This window comes from Protomyctophum bolini (assembly GCF_963924005.1).
Source record: "Protomyctophum bolini genome assembly, chromosome: 12".
NCBI classification, from domain to species: Eukaryota; Metazoa; Chordata; class Actinopteri; order Myctophiformes; family Myctophidae; genus Protomyctophum; species Protomyctophum bolini.
Window position 1 is genome coordinate 24,386,543 of NC_137873.1, and position 9,162 is coordinate 24,395,704.

A 9,162-nucleotide genomic window follows, 5' to 3' on the forward strand; every position below is an offset into this window, starting at 1 on the left:
CGGGGCACCGTGTGGCGCCCCAGGGTTCACATGGCGGTGATGGAGTGCACCGCAGGGCATGCTGTTTCATCATGTTCTACTACACACAGCGTTAGGAAGAGAGAGGAGTGACACTAAAAGAGGAAGAGAGGGTGCATGTGTGCGTGTGTGTGTGTGTGTGTGTGTAGTAGAATTCGAGAAAGTTTTCCCGGTCTCACTCCTCACAAGAGAATTGTTTTTTTAGTGGTTCAAAGGTTATTTGAGGAGGTAATTAGGTAAAGATTCAGGTTGGGGTTAAGATTAGACCTTTATGAGGTTATTAGAATTATGATTTGATTTGGAGTTGTGCCTGATTTATACTTTGTCTATTTTGGGTTTTAGTTAAAATCGCCATCTTAAGATGTTGATGTTATTGAGTATATAGTAAGTATATAAAAATGACACGTGTGTGTGTGTGTGTGTGTGTGTGTGTGTGTGTGTGTGTGCGCATGCGTGCGTGCATGCGTGTGCAAGAGAGAGAGAGAGAGAGAGAGAGAGAGAGAGAGCATGGAAGAGAGAGAGAACAGGATGAGAGTTGACACCGGCTCCCCTCGGTTCCTGGATCACCAAACAAATACTGAGAGGTCACACTCGTTATTTACATTTGTTTTGCCGTTCTCTACTTCTGTGGACATTTACCCGCTGGTTTGTTGACTATAGGGTTCATGGCCTTTCACTGGGCTCTGAATAAAGAGTGTCTACTGAATGCAAATTGTAAACTGGAAATCGCCATGCTTATAATCCACTTGACTAAAAGGTCACCATTCATTGAGCAGTGGTTCCCAACCTTTTCAGGCCTCGGCCCGCCAGAATAATCAGAATTGAACTGGGGACCCCCCAAAATAATCATATTTTACCTGGTGACCCTCCAAAATAATCATATTTGACCTGGTGACCCACCAAAATAATCATATTGTACATACATTTTGTGAAAATAGCCATGTGGGTGGGTCCCGACCCACAGGTTGAGAAAGACTGCTGTAGAACAGGGGGTCCTAACCTTTTTATTTATTTCAAGGACCTCCAGTTTAATATGCATTAGGCCACGAACCTCAACATTCATATAATATAGAGAGTGTGACTCATATGGGTGTTTAACTATACAAGCCCACAAGGGTCCATTTCATGCCGGTCGTCCCCCAGACCCGACCTTGAGGAACGGAGGAACAGAGCCATGCGAGGAGGATCTGGGGTCGAGTGACTCAAAATTAAAACGCGGCGGGATTTGCCCACCTATAAGACACGAGGACCTGGCGGGCCCGCAGAGCCAACAATTACTGCTAGCGGTGCTTCATACTGTTACGAGGGGCTCATCCCTGATCGGATGGTCGGAAGCCTCCTCCTCCTTCCCCGCCGCACCAGAATGGGGACAGCGAAGAGGCACAGATGGCAACAGATGGACTGTCATAAGCGCCCCTCCAGTCATGAGGACTTGGCAACCAGGAATAACCTTTGAACTTCTCGAAAACGTGCCCCCACGCCGTGTTCTCCCGAGTCGTCTTCTATCAAGAGCCGCGTCTGCCGACGATGTGCCGCCGTGCATATCGTCGCTGTCAGGGCAGAAACCTCACATCTCCATATTTTAACCTTTCTTTCTGTTTGATTTCGTAAATTAGCACCCTGATCGTACTACAGCGTCACACACTTACAGTACAGATCCGCAAGCCTGAAATGCAATGCGAAGCGACGCATTTCGAGCTTGCCAATCTGCTTTTTATGCTACTTTTGAATTTGAATTCTGAACAGTAACAGTTTTGGACATATGAACATGTCTAGAACACGTTTGGTACATGTCTAGTACACGTTTAGTACACATCTAGAACACGTCTAGTAGATGTCTAGTACACGTCTAGTACACGTCGTCTATGTCCACCTGCCTTCTTGTCATGAACTCTGTCCTCCTTATAGACGGTAAACACACAGCAACATCCTGAGTGTTCTGTTATAGACGGTAAACACACAGCAACATCCTGAGTGTTCTGTTATAGACGGTAAACACACAGCAACATCCTGAGTGTTCTGTTATAGACGGTAAACACACAGCAACATCCTGAGTGTTCTGTTATAGACGGTAAACACACAGCAACATCCTGAGTGTTCTGTTATAGACGGTATACACACAGCAACATCCTGAGTGTTCTGTTATAGACGGTAATCACACAGCAACATCCTGAGTGTTCTGTTATAGACGGTAATCACACAGCAACATCCTGAGTGTTCTGTTATAGACGGTAAACACACAGCAACATCCTGAGTGTTCTGTTATAGACGGTATACAAACAGCAACATCCTGAGTGTTCTGTTATAGACGGTAAACACACAGCAACATCCTGAGTGTTCTGTTATAGACGGTAAACACACAGCAACATCCTGAGTGTTCTGTTATAGACGGTAAACACACAGCAACATCCTGTTAAGGCCTATACAATACTCCAGTGTGAGGTGATGACCTCATCACCTAACACTGGAGTATGAATAGGGCTGTAATGTAACTCAGAGAGAGAGCTGATGATTCCAAATGGGGGGAGAGAGTCCATGGGGGGGGGGGGGGGGGGGAGCAAATCTGTCCCGACCATCTGCCTGGCCCATGTGGACAACATCCACTACATCCACCAGCCTCTCCGCAAACACTCACAGACACACATTTACAAATATTAGGAGCATGTGCCGTGCCGTACCGTGCCCCCCCCCCCCCCCCCCCCCCCCCCCCGCCTCCAAACCCACGCTAATGTGCGAGACGCCAAATAAAAAGAAATTACAGCGTGCGACTCCGGCGGCAAACGGCGAGATAGGAGGTTTTGGTTAAATGAGAGGATCGTTAAACCAATTATAGAGTTAATGAGGGGTATTGTGCACATCATCAAAGCAGTGGATAGCACATCGATCCAACGGCAGAGTTACATACAGTTATTGATGGGAGCGGGGGTGAGCGGGGATGGCCTACATCACTCTGTAGGTTGGAGGGGGTGAGCGGGGATGGCCTACATCACTCTGTAGGTTGGAGGGGGTGAGCGGGGATGGCCTACATCACTCTGTAGGTTGGAGGGGGTGAGTGGGGATGGCCTACATCACTCTGTAGGTTACATAGAGTTACATACAGTTATTGATGGGAGCGGGGGTGAGCACCTCCAGTAACGGTGAAATGGTAGGATGGGTGTGCTGCTCACCCAACAGTATACAGGTAGATGAACAGCACACCACAGTGTCAGCTAATCTCTATTGAGAGGAGCATGGCTCCTGCAGCCGGTATACTTATTTTTAAATCATAACCTGTTCTGCTGCTGGGATGAAAGCAGTATATTTAGGCCATGCTACAACCCCACCATGTGCAACACGTGTACAAAAGACATCTGGAGATTTCACGGTGTGCAATTTCCGTCTTTCGTGTCTTTCCCTCGGTCTGTCTCTCTTTTTCTGTCGCTCTCTCTTATCCTTTTTTGAAATTAATATTTGTGCGTCGTGTAGTGTGTGTGTGTGTGTGTGTGTGTGTGTGTGTGTGTGTGTGCACAGATTACAGTGGGAGAGCAACAGTTGCTATGGAGATGGAGTGAAGTCAACGCATGTGAAGCAATCCAGTCGATGGGCAAAGGGGAGCCCTTCGCTTCTATCCAAGCAGAGAGAGAGAGAGAGAGAGAGAGAGAGAGGAGAGAGAGAGAGAGAGAGACCCTGCTGCGACCAGCCATGGTTTTTTTTCTCTTCCACTAACATCTGGGGTCTAGGAAAGACCACGAACATCTCTTACAAGACTAGACAAGACTGGGTCAAAACCTATAGTAAATGGCTGTATGAAATGCTGCAGGGCTTTTCATTCAAACAGCACGTAGAGAGGAAGCACCAAGCGCTGACACCCATAACCCAGCTGTAGCCTATAGCCTAATCCTAGAACTTCATCAGTCTGACTGATGTTCAGGTTTTTGTGTTATCCCCATAGAGGTTTGTCATCCCACTTCAATAGATCATCCAGGCTGACAGACTGTCCGCGCTTGGTCCTCTCTCTCTCACACACGCACGCGCACACGCACACGCACACGCACACACATGCACACGCAGAGCCTGGAGTGACAATGGCTCTGTAATTGGCTAGTTGGTCGTTAGGCCAAGTGGCCACCAATGCTGTGACTTCAGCAGACAGCGGTGAGTCAGAGACATTGGCGTTCTGACCCCCCGTTGAGCTCCAGCCAACAAACACTAATTAGTCTATCATTTAGTGTCATTACAGAGGCGTGCTTCTGGCCTGCATGGGCTGTTGCTCTGTATACTCTCTGTATACTGTAGGTTCTCATGGCTGTTGCTCTGTATACTCTCTGTATACTGTAGGTTCTCATGGGCTGTTGCTCTGTATACTCTCTGTATACTGTAGGTTCTCATGGGCTGTTGTTCTGTATACTCTGTATACTGTAGGTTCTCATGGGCTGTTGCTCTGTATACTGTAGGTTCTCATGGGCTGTTGCTCTGTATACTCTGTATACTGTAGGTTCTCATGGGCTGTTGCTCTGTATACTCTCTGTATACTGTAGGTTCTCATGGGCTGTTGCTCTGTATACTGTAGGTTCTCATGGGCTGTTGCTCTGTATACTCTGTATACTGTAGGTTCTCGTTTGGAAATAAAAGCGGTGAGAAGGCCTTTCGAAGGATCAATATCAGCAGTGTGGAAAGTACTAAGTACATTTACTCAACTTTGAGGTACTTTTGCTTTACTGGGGTATTTGCAATACCTTAACTTCTACTCCATTACGTCTACATACATACAGATACATTAACCACATCAGCCCTATTTAAATGTTAAATGAAAATAGACGATTGACAAGTTATATCTTAGACATAACAGCTTGTGAAACCGGACATTTATGCTACTTGGTTTTAGTGTGACATGTGGCATGTCCATTTTGGCGCTCCATTTTAGATGCTAAATATTAGCGTCAACGAACTAAAATGTGGCCATCCTAGCTCTAGAAAAAGAAACCCCCATAGAAAACACAGTCACCACGTCTCCCTCCTGCCCCACACCCCCATAGAAAACACAGTCACCACGTGTCCCTCCTCTCCACACCCCCATTAGAAAACACAGTCACCACGTGTCCCTCCTCTCCACACCCCCATAGAAAACACAGTCACCACGTGTCCCTCCTTCCCCACACCCCATGGAAAACACAGTCACCACGTGTCCCTCCTGCCCCACACCCCCATAGAAAACACAGTCACCACGTGTCCCTCCTCTCCACACCCCCATAGAAAACACAGTCACCACGTCTCCCTCCTGCCCCACACCCCCATAGAAAAACACAGTCACCACGTCTCCCTCCTGCCCCACACCCCCATAGAAAACACAGTCACCACGTCTCCCTCCTGCCCCACACCCCCATAGAAAACACAGTCACCACGTCTCCCTCCTTCCCACACCCCATGGAAAACACAGTCACCACGTCTCCCTCCTTCCCCACACCCCATGGAAAACACAGTCACCACGTCTCCCCTCCTGCCCCACACCCCCATAGAAAACACAGTCACCACGTCTCCCTCCTGCCCCACACCCCCATAGAAAACACAGTCACCACGTGTCCCTCCTTCCCCACACCCCCATAGAAAACACAGTCACCACGTCTCCCTCCTTCCCCACACCCCATGGAAAACACAGTCACCACGTGTCCCTCCTTCCCCACACCCCCATAGAAAACGCAGTCACCACGTCTCCCTCCTTCCCCACACCCATGGAAAACACAGTCACCACGTCTCCCTCCTGCCCCACACCCCCATAGAAAACACAGTCACCACGTCTCCCTCCTGCCCCACACCCCATGGAAAACACAGTCACCACGTGTCCCTCCTCCCCACACCCCCATAGAAAACACAGTCACCACGTCTCCCTCCTTCCCCACACCCCCATAGAAAACACAGTCACCACGTCTCCCTCCTCTCCACAACCCCCATAGAAAACACAGTCACCACGTGTCCCTCCTTCCCCACACCCCCATAGAAAACACAGTCACCACGTCTCCCTCCTTCCCCACACCCCGATGGAAAACACAGGCAGCTCTTTATCTAAATGTATGCCATCAGCCTGTCCCCCCACTGAGCCTCCTTCACCTGGTTCCACTGCCAGCCACCTCACCGCTAACGCTGCAGACCGGCGGCTGGCTGCCTGCGTTCGCGCGTGACACCACGCATCCATCTTGATGTGGCCCTATTTCCATTTATATGGATCTAAATAGCATCTTCAGTGATTGCGACAGCGGTCCCCCGCAGCACATGTGATTAACATGGTAAAGTCTGATAGCCTGTGCTGATAGCCCCGCCCCCTCTAGTGAGTCGCATTGGGCCTCGTGCATAATGGCCTAAACGCCCCCAACCCCCAGCTCTTCTCTCTCTCTTTCTACCCCCCCACCCCCGCCCCCACCCGCCTCCCCCTCCCTCCTTCCACTTAACTCAAATCGATGGGCCCTCCTCCAGCACGGCCATTTATCTGAGCGAGCCGTCGCATGGCAGAGAAACGGCCACGGCGGACCTGGCCCCGTGGACCCCATTACAGCCGGCCCTCCTATAGCCCCCCAGATTTACTGGACCCTGAATGCAGCAGCGGGCGTTATTCATGGTCGCCAGGAATGAAGAAAACGGGAGGAAGAGGAGAAGGACGGAGAGGGAGAGAAGATAATCGTCGCTGAAGGGCAGAAACCTACACTGTACGTATTAGTATCTCTATATTTAATCTTTTTTAATGAATGAATGCCCTATTTTATACTTTGTGATATGACAGTGTCTTGCAAAAGTATAACAAAAATTGTGTGTTTTATACTGTAAATATTTAACCAATTAAAACATATTAACATGAGCTTGTAACTACCGGTAAATAATAGCTACAATCTCTCCATTGGAACACAGGTTTCTTTTTCCTGAGGTGAAAAGTAACAGTTTTGGACAACACAGGTCCAACCACGATGATACCTTCCCCCTTAGCTCCCTCCCTCCCTCTCTCTCCCTCTCTCTCTCTCTCTCGTGCTTTCTAGTACCCCCTCATCCTCTTCCTCCCTTTTAGCCAATTCAATCCCATTTCAATCTCCCCGCGATCGTTCCGAGGCTGCCTCTGCCTATTACATCACTTATACTGTTCATCAAAGAGACAGGGTGTGAATTCCCCCCGTCCGTGACACCTAAATCATGGCACTAGCACCGAGCCCCCGGGGCCGCGTGGGATGGAAGATGTTACGACACGTTGTTGGACCTCTGGGATGAGACAGGGCTTGCGGTCGGTCCAGCTACATATTTAGCTGCATCCTTAACATGACTCACTGTTTCAGCGGTCGTCTGCCAAACGCACAGAGTATAAAAGCTTGTCCTGCTTGTTCTACCTTTCTCTACTTGTCCTCGTTTCTTTTGTAGCCTCGAGTGTTGTGTCCTCTTCTCTCTGTGTGTGTGTGTGTGTGTGTGTGTGTGTGTGTGTGTGTGTGTGTGTGTGTGCGCGTGCATGCGTTCGTGCATGCATTGTGTAAGATAATACAGCACCTGAGCAGTGTGCCTCGGTTAGCGGTGTGTTTTTAAGTGCTTTCTGTTGTGTTTGCTAGAAATTCTTGTCTTTCCTTCCCACGTCAATGTGACTATGTCAATGTGAATATTCTTTTAACCGTGTGTATATGAGTGTCTGTCTGTGTTTATCCAATTATTTGTTGTGGGCCCGTTGTATTGACTCACAGTTGTATTAGCCCATTAAAACGCATCTCTGTCATTCTAGATTTTAGCGTTGGCTAAATGATGTTTCTTTACCAGCTGCTGTGTAAGCTGGTCAATGTTCTCTCTGCGGTGCTTTCAACGCCACTTGCTGTAGTTGAGACCTATGTTTCTCATTGGCTGTACTGACAACCTATTGTCCTGATTGGCTGACTCGTCTCTAGGCAACCACACACTTTTTGCCTCTAACCGACCCCTCAGACCTTGTATTGAACTGTACTTTCCTCTGCGTTTTTCCTACAAACTGTTAATAAAGTATTCAATCAATTAATGAATGAATCAACCAATCAATGAATCAATCAATCAATCAATCAATCAGTTCCACACAGAGTTGTATGTTTCATTCGTCAACAGAGTACGGATGAAGTATAAAACGACACTGACCTTTGACCCTCCTGGACTCTCTTCTCTGGCTGGTCTTGACGCCCGGCTGGAGCTCGGCCTCCGCCGACATCCTCCTCTCTGCTGCGTCCGTGGTGCTGGCCCCGTTTCACAACAGACCCAGCATGGACCCTCTCCTCTGATCCTCCTCTCTACTGCGTCCGTTTCACAGCAGACCCACCATGGACCCTCTCCTCTGATCCTCCTCTCTACTGCGTCCGTTTCACAGCAGACCCACCATGGACCCTCTCCTCTGATCCTCCTCTCTACTGCGTCCGTTTCACAGCAGACCCAGCATGGACCCTCTCCTCTGATGCTCCTCTCTACTGTGTCCGTTTCACAACAGACCCAGCATGGACCCTCTCCTCTGATGCTCCTCTCTACTGCGTCCGTTTCACAGCAGACCCACAATGGACCTTCTGATCCTCCTCTCTGCCGCGCCCGTTTCACAGCAGACCCACCATGGACGTACTCCTCCTAGCGGTGGTGGAAAGTCATTAAGTACATTTACTTAAGTACTCATTTAGACCTGAGGCCGATTAAAAAAAAAAAGCTTCTCAATCAGTTATCTGAAAAACCTATGTTTCTATGTCAGTGGTGCTCGACCTTTTTCATGTCAAGGACCCCCAGAATTATCTGTACTAGACCTGTACGTGCCCGTCGGCTACTGGCCTACTTGAGAACGATGCAACTTGGGAACCTAATAATACACGTTGTCAACGTTTTAACTGTCTGTTTGTGTCCCACATGGAGATGGAGATCTCTGTATCTGCCTGTGTCTGAAGAGGGCAAATTGACTGACTGTGAAAAGGGGACTGGTTAAGTAGGCTAATCAATTGTCAGGTGTAGGGTTGCCATGGCAATCAATTGGCTGAGGCAGAGCCTGGAAATTGCACAGGTCAGAGCCTGAGCAGAGCATTTTGTGGTGGTTCTGGAGAACCGTGGGTCCGACCGACTCGATACCGGGCACTGCACTCCCTGCGGGGTGTGGAACTCGTGTGTCGAATATGAAGTTGGTGGGGCAAACGGTTTTTGAGTTACGTG

General features: G+C 48.9%; 1 protein-coding gene across 1 annotated transcript in view; it reads right to left on the reverse strand.

The window, feature by feature from the left end:
- dab1b (DAB adaptor protein 1b) overlaps positions 1-8,358 on the reverse strand; it is a 45,534-nt gene extending 37,176 nt beyond the window's left edge. The window contains exon 1 of the mRNA XM_080778453.1: positions 8,122-8,358. Within this exon, the coding sequence (XP_080634579.1) occupies positions 8,122-8,191 (70 nt within the window). The 5' untranslated portion in view covers positions 8,192-8,358. The remainder of the gene's footprint in view (positions 1-8,121) is intronic.
- Between the last annotated feature and the right edge of the window lie 804 nt (positions 8,359-9,162).